Raw genomic sequence first — 27,886 nt, forward strand, 5'->3', positions numbered from 1 at the left:
TTTGTTTAACCACTGAAAAAGATTTTCTTGCATCTTCATAATTAATTGGTTGCTGAAAATTAAAAAAGGAAAAAATCATTTATTTTTTTTCTTCCTGTATTTCCCTTGATAAGCAAATGCATAAAGAGAGACGTAGAGAGAATACTCAATATTTAATGAAGAAGAAAAAAAAATCTAATTTTCACCTCTACAGAATTCCTTTGAGCAACAAAACCAACAAAGAAACAACTCTTGGTTGAAGAGAAGAAAAAATTAGATCAAACTTTCAATCATAGTTATCAACCTCATATAGTGAAACATAGCAAACAACTCTGAAAACACTATAGTAAGATTGTAGGCTGCAGGATGACTGTCAAAACAAAATATCATGATTGAAACTTCCTTTTTTAGAACAGTTTTCAGAATCGCAATGCTAAAGTAATAATCCAATATATTGAAATCACACCAAAATTTACTAACAAAACCATGAGTATAATAGAAAAAATTGAAGTACTTTTTTTTATAAAAAAAAACATAAATAAAAGAGAGATAGAGAGTATACTCAGTATTTAATGAAGAAGAAAGAATCTAATTTTCACTTCTGCAGAATTCCTTTGAGCAGCAAAACCAGCAAAAATTAGTTCAAACATTCAATCATAGTTATCAACCCCTAATCCTTTTTATTTATTTTCTGATTAGAAAACAAACTAAGAAACTATAGAAGAACAACCTACGTAGTAGTAGTAATAATAATAATAATAATAATAATAATATTATTATTATCAAATAGTACACTTTTGATTCACTGTTAGAGTTTTTTTACAACATTATCTAGATAAGTATTTGCAAGCCACCAAAAAAGTTAAAACTTTGAAAATCATAACCAATAATTGTTAAAACTTTTAATGATTTGACAATATGCGATTAGATCAAAGTGTAAACTCAATGATACAAATTAGCTTTTAAATCTATTATTGTCAACATCTTAACTAAAAAAAGAATGCAATACACATAATTACATAATTATCATTATGCAAAAGCACTGCATAGCGTTACTCACATATCCTTACTCCATAGCTGCAGTTCTACAAATTGTTCACAGTATCTAAATAGAACAAAGGAAATATATAATAGATATTAACATTAAGAAGGAAAAAAAAAAGAGTGGAAAGAGGAAATATCACATTTTTCTTCATGGTCATCAACATTTGTTGCATCTGGATGCCTTACATGTTAGAAACCCAAATGCATAAACTTGATTAGAATCAGAAAAGTTAAAATGAAAAGAAAAAAAAGGATGGATGAGAACCACCACATACACACAACTTCTAGTTGTTGGACGAAATCCATTTGATCACTCACATGGAAAACATCAAGAAATCCATAAAACAAAATTGAGGGATATTAAAAACAAAAAATAAATATGAAATACATGTAATAATAAGAAAGATGTAAATGACAAAAAAGATGAGAAAACAAACTTACCAATGATATCGATGTAGTGGTGAAAGAGCTCACTGTGCAAGAAAATAACATAGAGATGTATATATTAATATGAAAAAAATTACTTAGCCACACTTTCTCCCAAAGAAACCCCACTAGAAACTAATTCAAAGACAAAGATACAAAAAATTCAATCATGCATTCACAAAAACCCAAAAATCTCAGGAAAACATCAACAAAAAAATACTTAAGCTAAAGAAGCTCTACCAAATGTCAAGTCCTTCAAAAGTTACAGAGAAAACAAAGAAACTAAAAAAAATAATTAAAAAATAGAGAAACTAAAAAAAAATAATGAAAAAATAGAGAAACTCACCAGAGCTTACAGTACTTCCAACACCACCACAATCCACAAACCTGAGAGCGTGCTCTTTTAAGACCATATGAAAACCCAGCCACATTTTCTTCCAAACAAACCTCACCAGAAACTGATTCAAAGACAAAGATACAAAAAATTCAACCATGCATTCACAAAAACCCAAAAATCTCAGGAAAACATCAACAAAAAAATACCAAAAAAAATACTTAAGCTAAAGAAGCTCTACCAAACGTCAAGTCCTTCAAAAGTTACAGAGAAAACAGAGAAACTCAAAAAAATAATTGAGAAACTCACCAGAGCTTACAGTACTTCCAACACCATCACAATCCACGAACCTGAGAGCGTGCTCTTTTAAGACCATATGAAAACCTAAATGCAGAAACTTGATTAGAATCAGAAAAGTTAAAATGAAAAGAAAAAAAAAAGATGGATGAGAACTACCACATACCCACAACTTCTAGTTTTTGGACGAAAGCCATTTGATTTCTCATATGGAAAACATCAAGAAATCCATTAAAGAAAATTGAGGGAAGAAACAGAAAGATAAAAGAAAAAGAGGAGAAGATTGAGGAACAGAAAGAGAAAGACGGAGAAAGAGAAGATTGAGGAAGAGATGAAGTAACGTGGAAAAGATTAAGGAAGAGAAAGAGAAGATTGAGGAAAAGAGAGTAAGGTGGAGAAGATTGAGAAAGAGAAACGGAGAGAGAAGACACTATTAAGTGGAATTAAATGGGGAGTTGAAATCCGCCAATCAGGAAGTGACACGTGTCGTAACCTTAGATAGGGGTATTTTTTATTTTTCTAAGTACTTCTCTCTTATTAGATAGTATATAGATACGTGGGGTTTTGGGGTAACTCACTTATTTTTATGAGGTCTTTGTAACTCTGCTGGGATTGCTACTTCTTGCAGTTATCTATTGTGTTTTCCTTATATATGAACTATTTTGCTTTTTCAAAAAAAATAAAATTGAATCAATCAATTAATATATTCATCATATCAATTCATTTAAGATTTAATGGAATAATTAAATCAATTTAATAGAATAAATATAAAATCTATATTAATTAATTGAATTATTTAGAGGGAATGAATACGAGATTGTCACGTGACTTATGTTGAATCAAAGTTTGAAGCCTTGAAGATTTGTCTTTAGGTCTTAATTTTGGTGTGATGATTTTACAATGTTAAACAAGTTTTATAGGTGTGACATTTGTAATGATTGTTCTAGTCTATGCACGATGTTTGATATAGTTCAAGATTACCAATTTTTGTAATCTATTATACAAGTCAGTTTCAGAGGAAGGAAGACTTTGTAGCTTGAGATAATCAATTATCATTTTTTTTTGTAATCGATTACTTAGTTTCTGGAAATGCAGAACAAAGAAGATTTTGACGAATTAATCAATTTTCATAATTGATAATCAATTAAATCAGTTTTATCTGTCAAAATTATAAATAGTCGCTTATGTTCTTTTCATCAGTGACTCTTGATACGTTTTTAACTTTGAAAAAAAAATACTTCAAGAGAGTCAACTATGAGAGATTTACTGCATTTCTTATGGAGATTCAAGTTTGTGACACTCTCTACCCCAACATGTATATAAATGGGAAAACATATATAAAATGCAAAATCTAATTAAATCAATTTTATTCAATAAAATCGTAAGTAAATTCACATGGATAAAAGATCCACATTCGTTTCACTGTTACCAAATAAAACTTCTTAGAAACATTTTTGGCTCAAAACAAGGTCATTCAAGTTTACAAAAAAAACTCAAGTTAAGAAGTAGAATCAAATAAAGTAAAATATTCGGAATATTATGTAATTAAAATAGAAACTCATGCCCCAATATTACATTCTATCATAGCATTGTGTCTCAGCGTCCTCTAGCACAATGTTCCTTAAAACAATTCACCTGTTATTTGCTCCCACGAACACAAGGTTCGAAATCATCATAGGATCCAAACACAAACAACACACGGGAAGTAAATTATCGCATTCCTAATTAGATAGAGATAAACGAAAGCCCACACACATACACATATATATATATATAACTATAATAAGCTCAATTTAACACAATTTGTATCATTTTATCACTCATTGCGTAACATTACTTGTCCCAAGGATTTAATCACAAAATCACATTCCACACCTTCACATTAATCACGTGTTCAAAATAACACATTCCAAGTATAGCACAACATCTCACACTCACACAATTCATTACATACCATCGTGTAACAAGTCACAATGATCATTACAAGGGTGTCATGCAACAGATACACCAAGACTTAATCCTATATGCAACGTGGTACCATGTCAGTGAAAAACAACATCAAGGTGCCTAGGAGTACATAATACAAGGGGTATGTCAGGTTACTCTTACTAAGCGAAATTATAAGATGATCAATCAGGGTCACTCTGTTTTGAGAGAATGCTCCAACCATATGGGATCGACATAAATTTAAAGGAACACTCAAACCGAGTGTATTTACCTCCCAAGGCCTATATTCTGAAGAATCCGTTAGGGCCTCACCTTCATGATTCAGGTCCAACCCCTAAAACAACTTTTGGATGTAGACACTGCTTATGAATTATATAATATCCATGACCTCACACTTATTTTCAAACACGTTTAACACAATGCGCTATAATTTAACACCTCAACTTCCTAACTTAGAACCCTACACTTTTATTTTAACACCTCACGCATTGCACTATAATTTAACACCTTAGGTTCCTAACTTGAAACCCTACACTTTTCTTTTAACATTTCACACATAAACACTTTTCTCATGACAAATATCAGTCGGGTTACTATATAATTCACAACTTACAACACAAGTAATATCACATATAGTATTAACCACACACTTATTCACAATCATATCTCATGTCCAATATTTAACATCTTATAGTTCATGAATTATATAATACTTACGACCTCACACTTGTTTTCAAACACGTTTAACATATTGCACTACAGTTTAATACCTCAGGTTCCTAACTTGGAACCCTACACTTTCCTTTTAACACCTCGCACATAAACATTTTTTTCAAGGTAAACACTGGTCGGATTATTGTATAATTCGCAACTCATAACACAAGTAATATTACATCAAGGATCAACCACACACTTATTTACAACCAAATTTCATGTCCACAATTTTAACATCTCACAACGTCACAATCCACCATCACATGTTTATGTGTATCTCACAAATTAACACATGTTTAACTTGCAACTTATATTCAATCTCAATCATAATTTTATAATATACAAATAGTATTACATATATAAACATACACAATATATAAATAACTAAACAAACAAATATTATAATCATGAATTTACAAAGTGAAATATAATTAAACAAAACTACACTAAGAATTCACTAAAACTTTCGAAGAACCTTATAATTAAATAAACTTTGGCCAATTTTAAAGAATAATAATATAAAATAATATATAAACTCGTACTAAATGTTAAAACTAAAACAATAATTGAGAATGTTAATCAGTTAGCCTATTCTAATTCCAAATTATAATATTAATTTCAAACTATATAAAAAAAAACTTAAGAAGCACGAAAAAAGGGAAAATACAAAATTAATATCTCATTCCCTCTTACGATAAATTCTTCCTTACTTAATTTCATCAATTCACGTTAATTAGAAAAAAACCCAATTTCTAGGATTCACACTCAACACAATAACATATTAATTTCACAACGATTTCGCATCAGAACATTAATTCGTCCATCAAACACAATCAATTCACAATTAAAAGCATGCAAACAAAATTGAATTTCATAAAACAACCCAAAATAACCCAAATATTAATCCTTTAGAGATCCCTGCACATGTTCATTCGAATCTCCTAGCGTGAGCAACTCATCCCTTACCTCTAAGCGGGATCATGTGTGTAATCTGACAATGATAGCGATATCTCTAGTGGTTCCCTAAGATTTCTCAAGATTTTATTCTGGTTTCTCTGTTAGGGTTTCTAAGTGTTAGAGAGAAGGAGAAGAGATTGGAGTCACAATTTTACAGTCTCTATGCAAGGGGCATATCTCTCTTCGCATATATTATTTCGCAAATCTCAACGGTGAAAATATGCAAAAATGGGTTCCGAACTTGGTGTCCAAATTTCAGGACGATCCAACGATTAATGAATTTGAGATTGTAGTTTTACTAGAATTGATTTGAGTGTATGCAGGAAAAAGATGATTTTTGGGAGAGGAAAAAGGAAAAACGAAGTTGGGAGGAAGAAAGAGTGTAGAGACCTGTCGTAATGGTAAAAACTAAATTAATATGTCTCTATTTATAGTAGTTAGGATACTCTGAGTCTATTATTTACTCTATTTTTCTTTATTTTATCATTTTATAAAAAAGAACTCTATTTTACTCTTTCATTAACTAAACCAATTAAAACATCTATTTATTTTCTAAAACATGATTCTATTCTATTTATTTTCTAATAATATAAAACTCTTATTTTAATTAACAAAACCCTTTTCTCTCATTTATTATTAATTTTTTTAAATAAAAATATTTTTATTTATTTTATGAAAAAATGAGGTGTTATAAAGTTAATCAAGATTCATTCATTATTTATCATGATTTGATCATCCTTAGAAGAAGAGTTTGAAGATGTTGTGATCTACACATCAAGGTGTATTCATAAGTATGAGTTTCCTTATTGTTTGTGATCTTGGTTAGGATTACCAAGATGTTTGTTAGTTGATATGATTTCAACTCCTCTTTTTTGTCTTGTAGGATTCAAAGGAGAAGTATGTTGAACAAGTGGCCTCGATAAATTAAGAGGTGGGATGAATTAAGTTTCTAAATTCCCACTAACAAACTTTTAACCCCCTTTTGAATGATAGACTCAGAATGCAGAAAAAGAAACAACAATTAATTTAATAATGTTCTTTAAACATACAAGACAAAATTGATTGCAATAACATAAATGAGATAAGGGAAAAGAGAAATACAAACTCGATTTATACTGGTTTGATCACTTCCCGTGCCTACGTCCAGTCCTTAAGCAACCCACTTGAGATTTTCCACTACCTTTGTAAAAATCCTTTTTACAACTTCTAAACACCCAAGGAATCCCTTTCCCTTGTGTTTAGGAAACTCACAATTCAAGAGACAATCAGTCTCTTGATTACAATTGACTTTCTGAGAAGAACATAAAGATTTCTCTCCTTTAGAGTGGATAATACAACTTGAAGTTCTTGGATGAACTCTCAATAGATTTGCAAGTGTTTGCCCAATAGTTGTTGAGAGAGCATTTGACAATGAAGTTCCCTTAGAATATCTCTCTCTTTCTTTTTGAAGTCAGACACATATATATACGCCCTTCGTGCCTTTTCAAAATGGTTTGAAAAGATATGCCTTTTCAAAAAGCTTTTTCTGAATTTTTTTACTAGTAATCGATTACAGGTTTTTGGTAATCGATTACACAGTTATATTTTGAAGGGTCATGATTTTTGAATTTAAATTTCAAGAGTTTCATTGCTGGTAATCGATTACAAACATATAGTAATCAATTACAGGTTCAAAATTCAAATTCAAAACCCTTTTTAAAAGCTATTTTTCAAAATTGTCTTTTGATAATTGATTACACTGCCTGGTAATCGATTACCAGAGCCTTGGATGTCTTAGAAACACTTTGTTTCGAGACAAGACTTGATCTTGAGTTAATCTTGAAGTAATGTTTTATTTGTTGAAACAACCTCGTATTAATCTTGAAGCAATGCTTAACCTTTGAAACAACCTTGTTTGATTCTTCTTTGACATCATCAAAATCATGTATTCATTCATTCACAAAGTAAAATTTAGAAAATTGCATATGCATAGTATTTGTATTTAATTATCTACTAAATTATTAGTGAAAATTCTACGGGATAGAATGACTAGATGTAGGTCCTTTAAGGACTAGACCAATATAAATTTTGTCTAATTATCTTTCTCTAATCCTTAATTTTGTGATTTAATCTTGGAAATGAAATTGGTGTTAAAGGGTTACAAAACTTTCTTTTTCATATGATTGTGTTATCCTTGTTTTTTTTTTTGACAATCTCTTAACGAAACTTTGATTAATAAAAAAAAAATGATCGTTTTAATTGAATTAACAAACAAAGTGATAAAAATTTCAAAATTTTTTATTCAATTCTCTTTTAGATTCCTTGCTAACCCAACAACACCACCTCATAGAATCAATTTTTTTTAATTTATAATTAAATTTACCTTAATTATATAAAACAAGATTTTGCTATACAAAAATAAAATAAAAACCAAAAGTGAAAAATCCATGAAGTCTAAAATAATAATATCTTGATGTATAAACAATAAAAATTAATAATATCTTCTTCTTTTGTTTTCAAATTTCCTTATATAACTTTAGTCTCTAAATAACATAATATTTTTTGTTTAATTATATAATTATTTAACTCGATACTTTTCCTTATATAATTTTCATAAGATTTGTTAATTATTTAACTCGATACTTTTTACATAAGTGAATATAACTCATGTACAAATATTATATTTTTTATATTAGTTACTTGACAACTAATGTAAAATATTTTGAATCCCCATGAGCTTTAAGCAAATTGAATATTTATATATGATGAAAAGAGTGTAATTATTTCATCTTAAACCAATAAGGAACCAAATTAAACATTTTAATAATTGAAAAATTAAATTAAATCTTAAAATATAAGGAAGGGACAAATTTTATAATGAAGTTTTTTTTTTTAGATACATATTCTTTTGTTTTAAGGGACATCTATTCTCCCACTAGAAGAAGTCTAGAACTATAGCCGCCACTTTCCGAACGACGTCGAACCTCGCTTTTCGCCGATGGCCGGAAACTGCTTGGCGCCGGTGAAGCTCACCGGCAGCGGCCGCCCGGTGCTCGAACCCAACGAAATCGAGTGCTTCTTCCTCTCCGGCGTTGACCTTCTCAGCGAAGACGACCCCAGCTTCCCTCACCTCAAATCTGGCCTCCTCATCCTCACCACGCACCGCCTACTATGGCTCCCAGACTCCGCCGCATCCGCCGGCGGCACCGCCGGCGCCATCCCCCTCGCCGCCGTCTCCCACATTTTCTCCCCCAAGATGTCCCTCCGGAAGGTGTTCGCCTCGCCGCGGGTCCGGTTCCAGGTGTCACTGTCGCCGGAGGGAAGGGTCTCCGCGGCGGGTTCGCGATCGGTGGTGGCGACGGCGGTGGTGAGAGGGAAGGGGGATTGCGACGCGTTTTTGGCGAAGTTTATGGAGAATTGCCGCGCCAGGGCGTGGCAGGAGGCGGAGAGTGGGTCCAGTTCGGGGTCGAATTCGGCAGTGATGGCGGCAACAGCGACAGCATCATCGTCGGGCGGGATTTATTCGAGCGACGGAACGGTGAGGATGGTGGGAGTGTCTGGGATACTGAGGAAGGAGCAGGAAATGTGGGAGAGTACTGATAGGAGCTTGCAGGAGGCTTTTCAGGATTTGAATGCTCTCATGGTATGCTAATGTGTTTGCAGAAATGTTTTTTTCTTTTGTATAGTTAGCTCATGTTTGGTAGATGGAAAATCTTAGATTGGGAAACTATGATTCTCATGTTTGGTTATGCAATTAATAAAAGAAGAATGAAGGGAAATATGATTCTCGGAATCAATTTTAGCTCACTTTTCTGCAAAACATTCCCAAGGGGGGACAGGAATCCAACTTTTCCGTGTGGAGGAAAAGTTTTAGTTACATATTTTATATGAATCTTTAATTTCCAGGAAACATATTAAGACTAACCAAATGTATTTTACATATTTCCAGGAATCATGATTCCTGGGTATGAAAAAACTTCTCCCCTATCAAACACCCCCTAAGGTTAAAGTAAGTAATCACAGTCGTAGTTAGAAAACAAATGGTTAATATTTTAACACATTTATGATTTGTTATACATGAGAATTATAGACAGCTGATTTTCTTATCAATGATTGTTTACTTTCCCCTTGACATTGAGTTGCTCACTTTAGATGAGTTGGATCCATTTTGAGATGGGTGTATACGCAAAAAAGGTTTACAATGAATGTTCTTATGGTATGATAATGTGTTTGCGAAAATGTTATTCTTGTAGTTTGAATGCAACAGCTAGTCCCATTTGATTTTGGGGAGTGTTTTTTGAAGGATTTGACTCCTTGAGTAAGGGTAAAGTTGTTAATGAGAAAGTAAATGACTAATATTTCAACACATTTTTAATTTGCTATACATGTACACGTAATATTGATGGTAGTTTTTTCATCAGCGGTTGAGATATGTAATTTGCTATACATGTTCAGTTCACGTGACATCGACTATTGATTTTCTCTGTAATGACGACTGAGATTACTTACTACTTTACCCTTTAAAGTAAGTTCCTCGCTTAAGAGGAGCTGGTTTCATTTTTGAAGGTGCATGTATCTGAAAAACAAATGACTGATAGACATAATTATGGATGATGTCAATTATGTCATGTTTAAATAATGTAAATGGTGTGTTTATTTGTGTCTACTTTGATTGTGTGAAAGGGTTATTTGATAGATAATTTTTTCCTTGTTGGAGCAAATATGGATTGTTTTGAGTTTTAGCAATGGTATTTGGGAGGAATGACTTTGGTGAACAGTGTTATGAATGACTTTTATAACTCATCAGGAGATAATTTCATGTTCAAATAATGTAACCAAATTTGTTTATTTGTGTCTATTCTGAATGATTGTGTGAAAATATTATTGGAAATTGGATAGATAATTTTTTTGGTTCTTGGATCAAACAAGGGTTGTTATGATTTTAGCAATGGCATTTGGCAGAATGGTTTTTTAATTCATCAGGAGAGAATGGATGTACGGGTGGGGAGATAAAAAATTATTGTAAGAGAGAGAAATGTTACCCGTGTGTGTCAAGGAAACTGTTCCGTATGGATTATCTGCTTTGAGCTTTTGGTGGAAAGGGGATAATATAGATGGATTGAATCTAATTGAATTCTGCTTCCCAGAAAGTGTAGTTGGTTTGCAGTTGAGGGAGCTGTAACCTATAACTTTGGCATAGGATTTGTTCAGGAGAGAATGGATGTACGAGTGGGGAGATAAAAAATTATTGTAAGAGAGAGAAATGTTACCCGTGTGTGTCAAGGAAACTGTTCCGTATGGATTATCTGCTTTGAGCTTTTGGTGGAAAGGGGATAATATAGATGGATTGAATCTAATTGAATTCTGCTTCCCAGAAAGTGTAGTTGGTTTGCAGTTGAGGGAGCTGTAACCTATAATTTTGGCATAGGATTTGTTCAGGATTCACAAGTGCACCATTTTTCAAATCTTTATGCTTATCATGACTTGCTTGGGCTATGAGTTGTGAGGAAATTTGGGTGGTTGTTGGCTGTGATGCTTGCATATATAAGCTGCATTTTTATCATGCTGCCAAAGGTATTCTTAACCATATCATCCCTGCAACCTAATCATGCAGATTTATGAAATTGTACTCTATTTGTCATTGGCAGTGTTGAATTATGTATATATGGAGTAATTTGCAGAAAATGTGTTTCCTTCTCTTTTTAGGATTAGTAAATAAAAAAGGAAACATCACTCGATTTGATTGACGAGTAACCACTAAGGCAAATAATCGATGATCCAATAAATGGCATAATTTTTATCTAATTTTATAGGTGAACTTGTGCGCTGAACATTGAACTCTACCTTTATGCTGTGCAAACAGTCATTAACTCATAGTTTCTCCTACTTGATTGTGACAACCGTAGTTAGATCGTAAAGTATTTTTGTACTGAAATTCTTTAGCTGGTTTTGTTTTTAGTTTGTATAAAGATAAAGGTGCTTAAGTTTTGTGTTGATTTTGGATTTGCAGAGCAAGGCTAAAGAGATGGTGATGCTAGCAGAGAAAATGAGGCTAAAACTTTTGTCTGGCTCAAATTCTCAAACCAATGCAACTAATGATGAGGAGATGGGTTCGAAGGAAGAAATGCAAGATTGGTTATTGAGTGTTGGTATTATATCCCCTGTTACGAAAGAGTCTGCAGGTGCTTTGTATCATCAACAACTTTCTCGTCAGGTTGTCTTATCACTTCTCCTCAATCATGCATTACTATCTTAGTAATTGAAAGATCATGCAAATTGTAAGACATGTTTTAAGAAAGATATTTATTATTATTATTATTATTATTATTATTATTATTATTGGTCTTTTTTCCTTAGCATCTAAAAGAATGATTTGATCTAAACAGTTCAAGATTAGGATTTTTTACCATGGAGCCTTTTGTTCCTGCTCTTTTTATTGGGGGCATTCTCATGACTTATATTGTTCAGTTTCTGAAAAAAAAACATTTCCAAAGTCCGCAGAAGATTAGAATATCCTGGATTAATTGAAAAACAGAAAATATGCTTTGTGTACATAAAGCTATGGTTTAAATCATTATGCATGAAAAAAATTGTCAGTGTATCTGTTTCTCTGCATTGCACAATATTGGTCTTTTGGCTCAATTGTTATGCAAAAATCTAGAAAAAGCTCTCCTATTCAGTCTCTCATACCTGGGGATATGAGTTGTTGATTTTGATATTTTACTAACACCTACAGGCTGTGTGCGTATCATTTTATATGTTTTTCTTACTTGTATAAAAGTACTAAGAAAAATATGGCCTTTATTTATTTATGTTATGGAGTTAACCCATGGTCATTTGACTAATTGCGTTTTGTTAGTTTTCTATTTGTTTAAAATAATCTAATCTGTCCTTGTTAATGCTTAGTTGGCAGATTTTGTTAAAGTTCCACTTGAGAAAGCTGGGGGAATTATCAATCTTATTGATATATATTGTCTCTTCAACCGTGCTCGTGGCACAGGTTTCAAAACTGTCTCTGTGTTCCCTTAGACATGATTTTCTTTCAAGTAGTACATTTTTTGAATTAATGCTTCCCTTCTTTTGATTGTTTAATAAACAGAATTGATCTCACCTGATGATTTGTTGCAAGCATGTTCTCTGTGGGAGAAGTTTGATGTGTATGTTTTACATTATCTTCTATTTAAATTACTTCTGTTACTGTGATTCGGTTAATTACTGTAGACATGGTGAGTAGGTGACTTCATTTCATACTCCATGGGATTCATGGTAGTTAAAATCGGGATTAAAAATTATAAAATCGCAGGGTTTTACGATGTTAATCCCTCCGAATGACTCAGATAGCACATGGAATTGTAGTTGGAGTGAAATTGTTGTAAAATCCTGATCCAAGTTGTAAAATTGCGATTTTATGATTTCTCGAAACTGACCCAGTTGCGTTTTCAACCCGGTTTCATTTTTTACCTGCTTTTAATGTTAGTGATCTTCAAAGCTGCTGCTTCTTTGTTGACAGCAAACCCTAGTTGAAGGACAAAGAGGCTGCTTCTGCTTCATAATGAATCCTAACCACTGTTATACTCCCTCTGTCTGAGTCATCTGCCACCCACCATTGCTGCTTGAAGTTTTATTCTCTGCACCAGTCACCATTTTTTCTCTGTTCTATTATTTGTTTGAATTTCTTCTCTGTTTGGCACTGTTGACTGCCCAATTGTTTGGCGCTGTTTTATTCTCTCTTACATTCTTGTTAGAACCCACATCCACCTCTTATTATGTTACCTTGGTCACAGTTCTGAACTAAAGTGGAGATGGATTATGGGTTATGACTTATGAATATTATGCATGACATTTATGGAATATGGATTATGAATATGGGTTATATGTACTAATAGGCATGTATATGAATTTATATGCATAATAGCATATGCATACGAACTTTGTAAAATCTTACGATTTGATTTACGATTTTACAATTTGTACCCTCCTTTGCAATTTGAGGTAAAATCTTGATTTTAATTACCTTGTTAGGATTCTACTCTGTTCAATACTTTAATGCAATTCCCTTTTTGGTTTGTTGTATTTCCGTGCTTTGATTATGTTATTCAATTGTTTCAGCCAAGTGGTTCTGCGCAAGTTTGATAGTGGAGTCATGGTGATACAGACGAAGTCCCACAGTGATGAGGAGGTAAGTTCATTTTATCTTTTCTTCTGTAGTTTTTTAATTTTTATTTTTGGTTTTGTTGTTATTTAACTGGGGAAATCATCCTTCTATTAATTACAAATTTGTGGGATCAGGTTTGTGGATTGTTTTAGAATGCTTGTATTTATACTACCTATTTTTGTCTAATAAGTCCTGAGTTTAGACTTTTACTTAGATTCTTCCCTGTTCCCAAACGGTGTTATAGGACAGGGTGGGTCCCACAGATGAGGTTGGGCCTTTGTCTCCTGGGCCATCTAGGACTGAGAAAGAGCATAGTTGTATGAACCATAGCAGCCTGCCTTGAAAACTGAAGATTTATCAGCAGATTCAAAACTAGGTTACTGCAAGTAAACTTCATCAAATAATCAAGTTCCTTATTAAAAATGGTTATTAACATCCTGCTGATTAAACAGAATGTTGTTTGGGGGATAGAGAATGGAGAGGTGGAAGAAGTGGTAGACAGAATCAGAAACAGATGAAGTGGGAGTAATCGGAAATGAAAGAAGACGTGGATATGCTGAAATGGGGAGAGAGGGGAAGGGCAGAAAATCGAGAGTTGTCAGACTTAAATGAAACATAGAAGAGGATATCCTTAGAGATATAAAGCATACCATCTTTTGATAAATCATTTGTATCCTTTATGGGTGGAAGACATGTTATAGTGACCTAAGGAATTTATAATCAGACAGCCTAGTCTAAAGGGTGAAACACCTGTTCACCATCAGGCTGGACATATTTGCTTTTGGTGTTTAGTAGCAACTCTACAATAGATTTAAACTAATGAAAGATAACAGCCCTCAGATTTAGAATGGAGTAAATAAATCCAACTTTAGTGCGTGCAGGCATCAGCATAAGTTACATGGTCTGAGATTCCACCAGATGATAACATAGGAGCTAGTCCCTAAGATCAGTAAATATAAGTTAAAAAAGGGTAAATGGCAGTAGATGACAATCATGACACGGAAGGCAACTGATGAGCCTTCCCCAAACAGCATGCTGAGTGGATGTCAATGACTATTTTTTTATGAATGAAATATTACAAGTGTCAGTGCAGTTTTAACAGAATTTGAATCAGCTATAGGAATGGGGGCAAAATTTTCGTTTTAACTTTTAAGGACTGGGTAATCCTCTCCCCTTGAGTTAGCTTTGAGGTTGAGTTAAGTTTGGTTCATTTCTAATATGGTATTAAAGCCTATATGATCTTGAAGTTGGGTTGATGTCCAATGCTGCAAGCTTCATCCTCTAGAGGTCTAATGCTGGTAATGAGGGTACATTGACTAAGAATATGGCTAAGTTGCTCCTTATAAGTCTTGGGTAATCCTCTCCTTTCGAGTTAGCTTTTGGGGTTGAGTTAATCCCGGTTCATTTCTAATAGGCAGCCTACTCTACAGTGCCAAATTGAGCAGAAATTTTGAAGAGATGACAGAAGCATAGAAAGAGGAGCTGATCTAGTTGCCTCCAATCCTGGTAGTCATTTGTTACTTTGCCACTCCACCATCTTCTGTGAGAAACTGATTTGGAATGTCGGGGTTTACAACAAATCTGTTTATTCAATGACCTTCTGTTACTCTTTACCTGCTGCTTTTACATGAGGAAAATGTTCTATTCTAGGGGCTCATATTCAGAGTGTGAAAATGTCATAGGCACAGTTGCCAGAATTGGAGCATGAGCAGAGGAAGAGTAAACATGAGGATCACCTGTGGACTGAAAGTTTGAAAGGGATTTCTAGGCGAGGCTATACTAGAGTTGAAAATCAGGTTCTAGATACCAAACTAGGGTTGAAAATCAGCCAAGCTGCCATGCTGTCGCAGACGCATCAAATCTTGAAGGTGATCTTTATGGCGTGCATGTGGCGCTCTTCTCTGTGACCAAGTCCAAGATTGTTGGGGGTGTCGTCCCTTTTGCACATTAGCCGCTGCAGCTGATTAGGAATGCCCTCCTCCATGTCTGGTAGTCTATCAACCTTTGCAAGCCTCTGCTCAGTTTGAACATATTTTTCTTCCACTTCATTCATCATCACCTGTGATCATGTTTCTGTGCTCTTGATACCACTGATATTGAATTTAGGTGAGAAAGATAAAAGAGAAACAAAGAGGGGAGGAGAGAAGAATAACAGAACAGAGAGGACAGAGGGAGAGAGAGATTAGAAACAGATCAGAGAAATTGTGCATTGTACTTCTTGATTATCATTTCAGTCTGTCTAAAATGTACAACAACTATGCTTTATTTATTGGCAGCTACCCAACGGCTTACAGTTATAAAATTCTAACAAACAATAGCTGCCTAACTAACCAACTAACATTTTTTTTCTTATTTATATTCACTATCAGTTTATCCTTATTTTAAGGTTGATTTTTATCAAAATCCTTTAAGCGTCTTTATTTCGGTTGCCTCAAGGGTTTTTGTTTTGCTAGTATATTTTGAATATGGTTACCTTTTTTACAAAAGTAAAAGAAAAGAAAATAGCATGAGAGGATGAAATAACTAGTTCCTCTTTGCATAAACTTGGTTGTTTGCCATTTGTATCTCTTCTGGTTGGATCACTGGACCAGCAATTCGGCCGGTAATCCTGTGATCTGGCCTTTTGACTAGGTTGATCAATGGTCCAGTTTGTGCAAAGCAGTAAAGCACTATATCTCTTTCCAATTACTTAAGCATAAAGTATTTCAGCCATGGTTGTTCTTTTACCAAACATTTCATCATGTTATTTTAGTTCCAAAGTTGAACTTTGGATCTCCCATTTTTAGTTTTGATTTTTTTATCTGCAATGGACTATACAACGTCTGCAAAATTTTATTGATTTCTATTATTTCTTCCATCTGCCATATAAATTTCTTTGGCTAATGTGCTTATAACTTACCTTTAATAGGTTGCTATGCGGACATGAGATTATATTTTAGATAGATGATTTCAATTTCTGCACTGTTTTTTTTTTTTTTTGATAAGATGGGAACTTTGCCTTATTTTTGTTTTTCAAGATGTCAGTCTTCATTAATGCTTTTGTCATTTTGACATCAACTTCTACTAATGTTGAGATGGAAGGCGGTCTAATTAGCCAAAAGTGACTAACTGTTGTTTGGTGTAGGTTTTCAATAAAGTCAAGATGCTTGTTTTGAAACCTGACGCCCTTCGAGCTGGAATAAGTGCTAGTGATGCTGCAAGGACACTAGGGGTTGCTCCAGCAATGGCAAAGGAGCATCTCTTGTCTGCAGAGAGCAAAGGTATGCTGCTGGATCACTTTCTTCAATACTATTGGGTTTTAGCTACATAACCGACTTCTGATTTTCATGGAATCTTTCCCAGGTTTACTATGCAGAGATATCAGCCCTGATGGATTTCGCTTTTATATTAACTTGTTTGTGGAAATTGACCGAGATTATATGTATTTGTAAGTAAACATTCTATACTTAATCTGCTGTTTTGACTTATTGATATTCCAGCAAAACTGTTCCCCCTGGAGCCCCCTTGAGCTAAAACTTGTATGTACTAAGGCTACATTTTATGCTTGTTCAGTATTTGTTGACCACTTGTCCTTATCATTTTGTTTTGTCTTTCCGATGTTCTGTTAATCTTTTCAAATTATACTTGAGAGTTGAGACAATCATTGCATTCCTTCACACATAAAAAAATAATTCTCTTTGTAGTTGCAGTGTTTCAAGATTAGAAAAGTTCTCTTTATATAATATGCTAAAATAACCAAGTCTTCCTACTTCATATATATTGAGTATGCTATTTTTATTTGAAAATTGATGCTTCACCTTTTGAAATTAGTATCACTGGCCTTGAAGTCCAGCTTTCTGCTTTGTAGCTTCTCAAGCAATATTAATTGCTATCCCTGTTCCTACACCTCATTGGTTTCTGATATAACATTTCAATGATAGAACATGATTTTGTTCATTGATTGATTTCACTAATATAAGCTGTTTATTGTAAAGTGTTATTTTGCCATTTATGCAGAGTGAAAGATCAGGGAATTTATGCCTCGTGGGTACAGGCTAACGATACTCATGCTTGAGAATCCCAAGCATGTTTAATTCAAGGTATGCATAAATTTTAAATTGATAAAGCGATGATAAGCAGGAAGGGAAAAATGTACACACACACGCATACAGTTTTACTGTGCTTCAATCAATGTGAGATTTTCATTGTAGAGGACACTTCACATAATCATTCTGTAGAAGGATTATAAATACTTGAAAAGACTCGAAGCAAAACTTATATGTATCATGTCATATCATTCCAAAAGCTATTGTTACTCTTAGCCTAGCTTTCCATACATGATGTATGATGATGTTGAGGATTACTCTGATATCCATCCCCCTTTTTTATTATGATACCAATACTCAACGTGAGTTCTTAATTATTTGTTATTTGTTAATTACTTTTAATGAGTCTTAAATTGTTCACACTAGAGAACACACTCACAAACCTACTAGGGTTGGCCTAATGGCGAGAGATTTGGATAGTTCTCACGAGATTCTAAGTTTAAACTTCATTGCCATCCTTGTACACCAAAAATAAAAAGAATACACTCATCAAATACTCTTAAAGCTTAGTATGTACATGACTTGGGCTAGTCATGCTATTTAACTATCATGTCTTAACAGTTCTCTCCTTTTCTAGGGGGTGGTGTGAGTGGTGTCTTAATCACGTATGATGGGAGGGTGATGCTGGTGTCAATGGTGCCTTAGTCTCATTTAAGGAGGATATAGAATTTTATTATACTGGGCTTGAGGGCTTAAGGCTTGCTGATTCTATGGGATTTTAGGACCTCTCAACCATTGACACGTGTTGTTCACAATAATTAAATGGTCGACCTTATGTGTGTAGTTTGTCGTGATAGGCTCTTGGTTGGACAATTCACAGTTCTTCTTCAAGCATCAAGCCTGAAAAAGGTGTTGGCAATCTACTTGGTTAGATAGTTCACAACTCTTCAAGTGGCAAACTAAGGCCTAGGTGATTTTACTTGACCATAGTCTTCAAACCTTTTTGATAAAGCTAATAACCAAAAAGTATTTGATAACTCGCGCAGGTTTGGTACCCTTATAATTTGAAAAAAGTCTGCTAGTGATTCAGGTTCTTTTGTTATACAAGACATGCCTAAAGTATCTTGTCACAACAAGAGTATAGGGAGATATGGTGATAGGCAATCTATACGGAACAATTAGGAGATGTAGAATCATCATTAAGTTGAATTTTGTGTGTCTAAAATAAAAGAAAGCGTTTTACTCATTATTCAAGTTAGTGTAAGATCATCATTCAAGAGCAAATAAGAAATGTCGTTACGAGACATAGGTGTAATCTTATAAGCACCTTTTGGCTCTATTTTTTAATGAACAAAAAAATAATAGTACTTCTTTAATGAAAATATAACAACTGTAATAACTGATATGCATGTGTTTTTATTGAAAAATTTATACAATTATAGAATAATATTCAACTTTTGTCGTTCTAGAAAAAGAAGTACAAAAGCCAACTAGCAAAATTTACAAATTTGAAAATTAAAAGACCCAAAGTCCCAAATAAGTTACGAAAAGTTACATATAAACTTATTTCTTAGTTGGCTTGTTATCAGTCAGCACTAATATTCCTTTCACTTTTACATACACATATCATAAAGCCTCCCATGTGATATGTCATTTTATCATTAAATCTCTTTTATAGGAGATTTAGTAATTAAAGAGTGTTTGGTAAAAATAAGTAATTAAAGAGTCTAGGGAGTAAGTTGTGAAAGCGTAACATTACAAACAAGAACGGCGTAATTTACCCAATAAAGTAGCAATCAAATCACCTTGTCACCCAATAAGTTAGGCTATAATTGACAAATTGGGTCTGGCCACAAATAAGAAGTCTTTGAAACTAGGCCGAACCAGCATTTGGGAATAGTTGAGGTAAAATTTAAATTAATACCTTGAAAAGGATAAGTTGTAAGATGTGTTATTATTTTTTTTTTATATAAAGTGGTAAAATATTTAATGGCTTCAATTTTTTATTTTTTAAATAAGACATTAAAATTGTAAGAGTTTTTTTTTTCAGATGACTTTAAAGTCATAACAAATTTATTTATTTATTTTTCATTGAAGTCATATATTATTTTATGACTTCATTTTTTTTTCCGTAAAGTATTCTTTTAAATGGTAAATAATATTTTATTTTAATTATTTAATAAATTAATGTATATTTTCTTTTTTTTGGGTTTTATTTAATATTTTTATATTGTTTTATTTAATATATTTTTGCTTAAAATATTACAATATTTTGTTACTAATATTAAAAAATAATATTAACTTATAATTTATCAACAACAACAACATACACGTAATCATTCTAGAACAAGAGGAGGAAAAGATCGAAAAACAAGAGGACAACAATCATCAACAAAATACAATGCAACATAGAAAATATATTAAATAAAAAATATCAAAATATATAGAAAATATTGAATAAAACTAAAAAAGAAAAATACATTAATTTATTAAATAATTAAAATAAAAAATTATTTACAATTTAAAAAAATACTTTACGAAAAAAAATTAAAGTCATAAAATAATTTACGACTTCAATGAAAAAATAAATAAATAAATCCTTTATGACTTTAAAGTTGTCGAAAGAAAAACTCTTAGGACTTTAAAATCGTATTTAAAAAATAAAAATTAAAGTCGTAATTCTTTTTACGATTTCAATGTAAAAAAAAAAGAAGAAATCGTATTACATATTACACCTAATCATCCTGGAACAAGAAGAGGAAGAGATCGTAGAACAAGAGGAAACAACTATCAACAAAATGCAATGCAAGATAGAAAATATATTAAATAAAATAATATACAAAAAATATAGAAAATATTAAATAAAAATATAAAACAATATAGAAAATATTAAATAAAACTAAAAAAAGAAAAATATATTAATTTATTAAATAATTAAAATAAAAAATTATTTACCATTTTGAAAAAATAATTTACGAAAAAAAGTTGAAGTTATAAAATAATTTACGACTTCAATGAAAAAATAAATAAATAAATTCTTTACTACTTTAAAGTGATTGAAAAAAAAACTCTTACAATTTTAAAATCATATTTAAAAAATAAAATAAAAAATCAAAGTTGTAAACTTTTGTACGATCGCATCGTAAAAAAAGAAATTTTTTTAATAGATGTTACGACTTATTCCTTTTTAGGTATCAATTTAAATGTTATTCTCAAATGATAAATTTGAAAAAAAAATTGCCCCAAATGATCGTTCGGCCTTGAAACTTAAAATCCAAAATCAACAAAAATTTAAATGTGACTATTACACTATCTTTTATTATGTTGAAATATATAATTTTATTGCACAGATTTCCTCTCTCTCGTATGGAAATACATCATTCATACTTTTTATCTTAATATCATTAAAGGACATTCTTTAAAAGATTTTGAATATATTTTATTTAAAGTATATAAATAATTTTAAGGTTAAATTATAATTTTAATCTCTTAATTTTTTAAATTCATGATTTAGGTCCCTTTAATATTATAAATTGATGGTTTTGGTTCATCTGATCATTAACTAATAATTATAATTAATAAAATTATTAAGTTAATTATAAATTAATTAAAAACCATTACTTTGTTTTAGAAAGTCTAAACACGCCTTCACAAATAGACTCAAACGAAATTTTTTGTGTAGTTGAGCTTCATGAAGACCCTTAAAATGCCTTCTGATACTATAAATTTAAACATTTAGAATAAATCTCATATAAAACTCCTCTGAGTCTCCTTGAATAACAACATTTGTTTTAATTAAATGTGCAGAATCAAATACCAACAACATATGACTTTTAGAAAAAATACCTTTGCACATTTCATGTTTGATAAAAAGTCCAACCAAAAAGTGCAGCATCAGCAAATTCTTTCAAACACCCTTAATTCCCGGCAACAACAAAAAAGCATAAACCCACCTCACCTTCATAATCATATAATTGAGGAAAAGGGGGTTTGCCTTTTCTTTTCCATATGTGATACTAAGAAATATGATACATGTGCTCTCTACAAAAAAAAAAAAAACTAAGAAATATGATTAATTTTTTACTTTTATTCCTTAAAATACTCTGAAAATAGATTAAACATACACTATTACTGGTTAAACGTATAGATTAAAAACAAAGAAGTTAAAGTGATACTAGTTTTTTTAAAAAAATATTTCGAGACATTAAGAATATATTTAATATTTTATAATTGCATAAAATGATAAATTATGTTAAAACTTTAAAATAAAAAATAAAGATTAAATGACTAATATTTTTCATAAGATATAAGATAAGATGGGTGGTGATAACAATATTAGTAACCCTCCCGCGAAAGAAAGAAAGACGCCAGCTTATCATTACCGCTACCGCCATTGCAAAACGACGATAGTAAGGGGTTTAAGGGTATTTCCGTCATACCACGCCCAACGGCTACTTCCTCATGTGACCCCTCATATAAAAAGAAACCCTGTTTTTCTGTTCAAATCCACTTCTTCTGCTACTCACTCATCACTTTCTTTCTCTGATCTGAACGCGCTAAAAGCTTAATCATTCATCAACCATCACCATTACCGTTCTTGTCTCTCTGTTTTTTTTTTCTTTCTTATTTCCTTTCTTATCGCTTTCTCCATTTACTTGTTTTCCATTTTTGCAGGGCTTCTAGATCCAGCCATGACCAAGTCCCGATTCCCCTTCCGCAGAATGAATTCTCAAGAAATTGTGAACCCTAAACCCTAACCTCTTTATTTTTCTCGAACAAGAACCCTAAACCCTAACTTCTTTATTTACCTCGAACAAAAATCCTAACTTTGTTGTTTTTGGAAACAGTTGGACAGGTTTATTCCTAATCGCTCTGCGATGGACTTCGATTATGCGCATTATATGCTCACGGAAGGGAACAAGAAGGGAAAAGAAGAGAAAAAGAACCCTCTGGTGATGTCACCATCGCGAGAAGCGTACCAGAAGCAACTCGCTGATGCCTTCAACATGAACCGGACCCGAATTTTGGCCTTCAAGAGCAAACCCCGAACGCGGCGGGTTGAACTCATTCCCAATTCCATCTTTTCCCCTCCTCCTCCACCCATTTCCTCTAAGCATAGACGCCACATTCCTCAGGTATATTGAAAATTCTTCTAAACCCTGTTTACTAATCAGACACTTGAATAATTGTACTCTATCTGTTTGAGAAAATGTTATCAGAGTTCGGAGAGGGTATTGGATGCTCCGGATATACTGGATGACTTTTATTTAAATCTGTTGGACTGGGGCAACAACAATGTTTTGAGCATTGCCCTTGGAAACACCGTGTATATATGGGATGCATCTTATAGCTCCACGGCTGAACTTGTCACTGTGGATGAGGAAGAGGGTCCTGTCACAAGCGTTGCCTGGGCTCCCGATGGATGCCATGTAGCCATCGGTTTGAACAACTCGCATGTCCTGCTCTGGGATTCTAATGTTTCTAGGCTGGTAAATATTATACTTTTTCCCAACAAATCTTTGTATTATCATAGTACGCTGGCTCATAGTGTAATGTTTTGTAACACTGTTATCCAAGTATGAATGATCATATAGTTAAAATTTGTTGATTTTAAGGCTTTTTGTTATAGTAAATAATAATTTTCAAAAACCTTATATGAGGTAAATTCTAATTGGTTTACTGAGTAGAGCTTTATTATAAGGTTGATGGCATAGAATAGATTGTTACAGTGATGTTCTTTTCTGTTCTTATAAAATTGAAACTTTCTTTTTATGCAATCTGATGATTTGATTTTGCTGACTAAAGGTAAGAACATTGAGAGGTGGACATCAAGCACGGGTAGGTTCACTGTCTTGGAACAATCATATTCTCACAACAGGAGGGATGGATGGTAGAATTGTTAACAATGATGTTAGAGTGAGACATCATATTGGTGAATCTTATAGGGGACATCAGCAGGAGGTTTGTGGGCTCAGGTGGTCTCCCTCCGGACAACAATTGGCAAGTGGAGGCAACGATAATGTTATTCACATATGGGACAGGGCTATGGTTTCCTCAAATTCACCGACCCGTTGGCTTCACAGGTTTGAGGAGCATAAAGCTGCTGTGAGGGCACTAGCTTGGTGTCCATTCCAGGCAAATCTGCTAGCTTCTGGTGGAGGTGGGGGTGATCACTGCATTAAGTTCTGGAACACTCATACGGGAGCATGCTTGAACTCTGTTGACACAGGCTCACAAGTGTGCGCTCTTCTGTGGAACAAGAATGAGCGTGAATTACTTAGCTCGCATGGTTTCACCCAGAACCAGCTTGCTCTTTGGAAATATCCTTCAATGCTGAAGAAGGCAGAGCTCAAGGGTCATACCTCCAGGGTGCTGTATATGGCGCAAAGTCCAAATGGGTGTACTGTGGCCTCTGCAGCAGGGGATGAGACACTGAGATTTTGGAATGTCTTTGGAACTCCACAGGCTTCCAAACCAGCACCCAAAACTAACGTTGAGCCCTTTGCTAACGTGAACTGTATCCGTTGAATATGCATGTAGAATTAATTGTCTGCTAGCCTGCGACTGAGTTGTAAATATTGTAGACATTTTATTAAACCATTGTTTAGTTTTTAGTATTACCCTGACCATTCTTTGTACATATATATTATGACAGATAACAGATTTATAAACATACATATGTGTTCGTTTTATTGTTGGTTTGATCTTTCTCGTTCTGTTTTTAATGTTTTTGAGAGCCACCAAATCCGTAAGTTATCTTATTTTGGTGTCTAAGTATAAGAGCATTGTTAACAGTGAAACAGTACCATGATTCTCTCACTAATTCTGAAAAGGAAATAAAAAGTATAGTGGGATTCACGATTTACTTTTCTAACTTAAGAACTTAAACTAGTATGTAGTGTGTAAGGAGCGGTTGTAATTGTAATAATACCTGGAGAATATAAGAACCTAAGAACTTAAAGCAGTATAGTGTAAGCAGTATGTCTTGTTAACAATTAGGGATCCCTAAATGAATGAATAATCTCAGGAAAAGATGCCTGGTTAAATTAGCCGGTTACTGTGGTTCAATCTCAAAGCTTCCAAGTGTCTCGTAATCCCTTTTCCAATAGAGTCTTGTAGCAGCCCTCCTTTGCAAATTATTTTAATTAAGCCCCGAATTAGCAATTGCAGCAGGCCCTGCAAAGTCAAAGGTTATATCTAACATTTATATATTCCGATGTTCACATCTTTAAACACTGTTATGTTATTCAATACTTTAGTAGTGTAAGAAAACAAATCACACAGACCCAGCGATAAAATTTCTGGTTGCAACCGGAGTCTTTGATTAATTGTTGAAAAGGGCAAATAAGAAATGGTCTCTATTTTTAGACTTGGTAAATATATATTAGTTATGGTTCGATTGTGACCCAACCTCTCACAAAATTTCCATATTCCATGAACTACTTTGATTATTGTGTTTAAACTTGCAACAGTAGCAGGAAACCAATTTAAAGTTTTAAACTATTATCATCAAGTCAGTAATTTTGAGATAAAGTCTAAACTTAACTTTGATTTAGTTAACGAAACACTTGCTTTTTCTTTTCCACATATATGAACCTTCTCCTTAGTCTACTCTTTGATTCCGCACCTATGCCTCATGCATGTAGTTGTTAAGGAATGGTTCCTCATCAGGTAAAGAATTAACAACGGTACAGATAAATTGCAAACCAACTCAACGCTTCATCCCTATAAATAGTAAGTTTCACATGAATCAAAATTCAATTCTCACAAGTGATTACACAGCAGAATCATTTAAGAGGGAGAAAAACGAAAGTTGTCTACTTCCTTGTTGCCATCTTGGCTCTGACATCCTCTGTTGTCTCTGCCTATGACCCAGTCCTCTGCAAATTTGTGTGGCAGCCAAAGAAAAAGATGGTGGTATGTAAAATTAAACATTCCTCAACACAAAATTTAAGCTTGTTGCATAATATATATAATTTTGCTAATATAGACACGACATTATTTTGAAGTATGAGTGGTTTAATAAGTCATAATTAAAGAATATCTTAAAATACATAATGACTTACTTTGCTAAACACACTCCTATTGATAAATAAAGGTGTATACATTAACAAATGCTTGTTTGCGGGGTTTATTAATATACACATTCTTATTTTCTTAGTATAAGTGCGTTAATAAGTTATAATTAGAAAATATCTTAAAATATATAATAATGTAACTTGTTAACATACTCATACTAAAAAATAAAATATATATATATATATATATATTCTTATTTTCTTAGTATGAATATGTTAACAAGTTACATTATTAGTATATTTTAAAATATTAACGTACTTATACTAAAAAAACAAAAATATGTAGGTTAGCAAATCCCATATATATATATATATATATATATTCAAGAATATTATTGTGATCGATGATTTTTCTTAATTAAAACCTTTGCCTTGTGATTTGTAGTATTTGTGAACGGAAAATTTTGCATAGACCCTCAGGTTGTCAAACCTTAAGATTTCTTCCTAAACGTGGAACCCGGGAACACTAACAACCCTAATAATGCGCAAGTTACTCCTGTATTTGTTGATCAACTACCAGGACTTAACATGCTTGGCATATCTTTGGCTCACATAGATTTTGCACCTAAGGGCATAAACCCTCCCCACACTCACCCTCGAGGCACTAGATCCTTATAGTTCTTGAGGGAACTCTCTACGTTGGATTTGTCACTTCCAACCAAGGCGAAAATCATCTCTTTACCAAAGTGTTGAACAAGGGTGATGTGTTTGTGTTCCCAATTGGTCTCATTCACTTCCAACTCAATGTGGGATATGACAAAGCTGTTGCCATTCCTGCTCTTAGCAGCCAAAATGCAGGAACTACAACTATTGCAAATGCTTTGTTTAAAGCCAATCCACCTATTTCTCCTGAGGTTCTCACCAAAGCTTTTCAAGTGGATCAGAAAGTAATTGATGAGCTTCAGAAGAAATCATGGTGCGACACGAATTAACTAGTTTGAGAACATGGACGATCATTACATACCAGTTATTTTTTACATGTTACAATCACCCATGCAATTAAAAGACCACCAAATTGTTATGCTATATAATGCAATAAAATAAAATGTATGTGGCTTATTTTTATATACCATAATTGTTCTGTTTAAAACTACTGGTTGATTTTATTTATAAGAAACAAATTATAACATAAAATACAGTATAACTTTTTTTTTTTATATAAATATAGGATCCGAGGTAATACAATGTTTGAGTTTAAAAAAGGAACCTGTTTTTGTTGGAGTTGTGCTTGCATCCAGTCTTTGGGTCTCTTTAGTGTCAATACTCAATAGTAAGTATTAAATGCATCTAAATGTGTTACTTGCCGTAAGTCTACCAGAATTGGCTATTTAAGCTTTAGTAACTATGGAAGACATTTTGGGTAATATAATTAACAAAAATTATTTTAATATGTATATAATTATATATTAAAAAAATATGCATATTTAGAAAATATTTTAAAAATTGTTAACAAAAAATCACCAAAAAACCTTGTATTTTGTAAATACTTTACAAATTAATTTGATTTTATTTTCTATTTATTTTGATTTAAAAATCCTTTATTTACAATCTACTTTACAAAAACAATTAAGATATTATATATTAAGTTATAACATGTTATTTAACCTTAAAGTATGAGTTTTCAATTAGAAAAATAAACAGATGCTTTTGTGCAACATTTGAAATACTACAATTAACATGCAAGGTTTTTATATGTCAAGAATACACTATTATAAAAGGTTCTTTTTACAATGTCATTTTTAAGATGAGTCTGAAAGACTGTTTTAGATCAGAGTGCGGTGACATTTTTGTAATTTGGAGGATAAAAATTGAAAATTACATCCCACATTCTAAGATGGTTACAAAGAACCGTCTTAGAATGTAATAGGTCAAATATTGCCTCGCGCCAAAAAGCACTAATAACCCCTGAAGCTCTGTCCCCCTGAAGCAGTGGAGCTTGCACCGTGAAGGC

The 27,886-nt window shown here is 32.7% G+C and overlaps 2 protein-coding genes and 1 pseudogene across 2 annotated transcripts; all 3 read left to right on the top strand.

The window, feature by feature from the left end:
- The first annotated feature begins 8,579 nt into the window (after positions 1–8,579).
- Positions 8,580–18,234, top strand: LOC114422567 (vacuolar protein sorting-associated protein 36). The gene is made up of 8 exons (XM_028388999.1): positions 8,580–9,320; positions 11,688–11,891; positions 12,584–12,677; positions 12,777–12,834; positions 13,787–13,856; positions 16,957–17,092; positions 17,175–17,259; positions 17,829–18,234. The coding sequence occupies exons 1-8, from the start codon at positions 8,676–8,678 to the stop codon at positions 17,884–17,886; spliced, it is 1,350 nt and encodes a 449-aa protein (XP_028244800.1). The 5' UTR covers positions 8,580–8,675; the 3' UTR covers positions 17,887–18,234.
- A 3,998-nt stretch (positions 18,235–22,232) lies between these two features.
- Positions 22,233–24,549, top strand: LOC114423455 (cell division cycle 20.2, cofactor of APC complex-like). Its single transcript, XM_028390218.1, has 4 exons — positions 22,233–22,596; positions 22,705–22,992; positions 23,077–23,346; positions 23,663–24,549. The coding sequence occupies exons 1-4, from the start codon at positions 22,549–22,551 to the stop codon at positions 24,383–24,385; spliced, it is 1,329 nt and encodes a 442-aa protein (XP_028246019.1). The 5' UTR covers positions 22,233–22,548; the 3' UTR covers positions 24,386–24,549.
- Positions 24,550–25,513: 964 nt separating this feature from the next.
- LOC114423981 lies at positions 25,514–26,916 on the top strand (annotated as a pseudogene).
- The last annotated feature ends 970 nt before the right edge of the window (positions 26,917–27,886 follow it).

The sequence above is a fragment of the Glycine soja genome, chromosome 8, assembly GCF_004193775.1.
Source record: "Glycine soja cultivar W05 chromosome 8, ASM419377v2, whole genome shotgun sequence".
NCBI lineage: Eukaryota > Viridiplantae > Streptophyta > Magnoliopsida > Fabales > Fabaceae > Glycine > Glycine soja.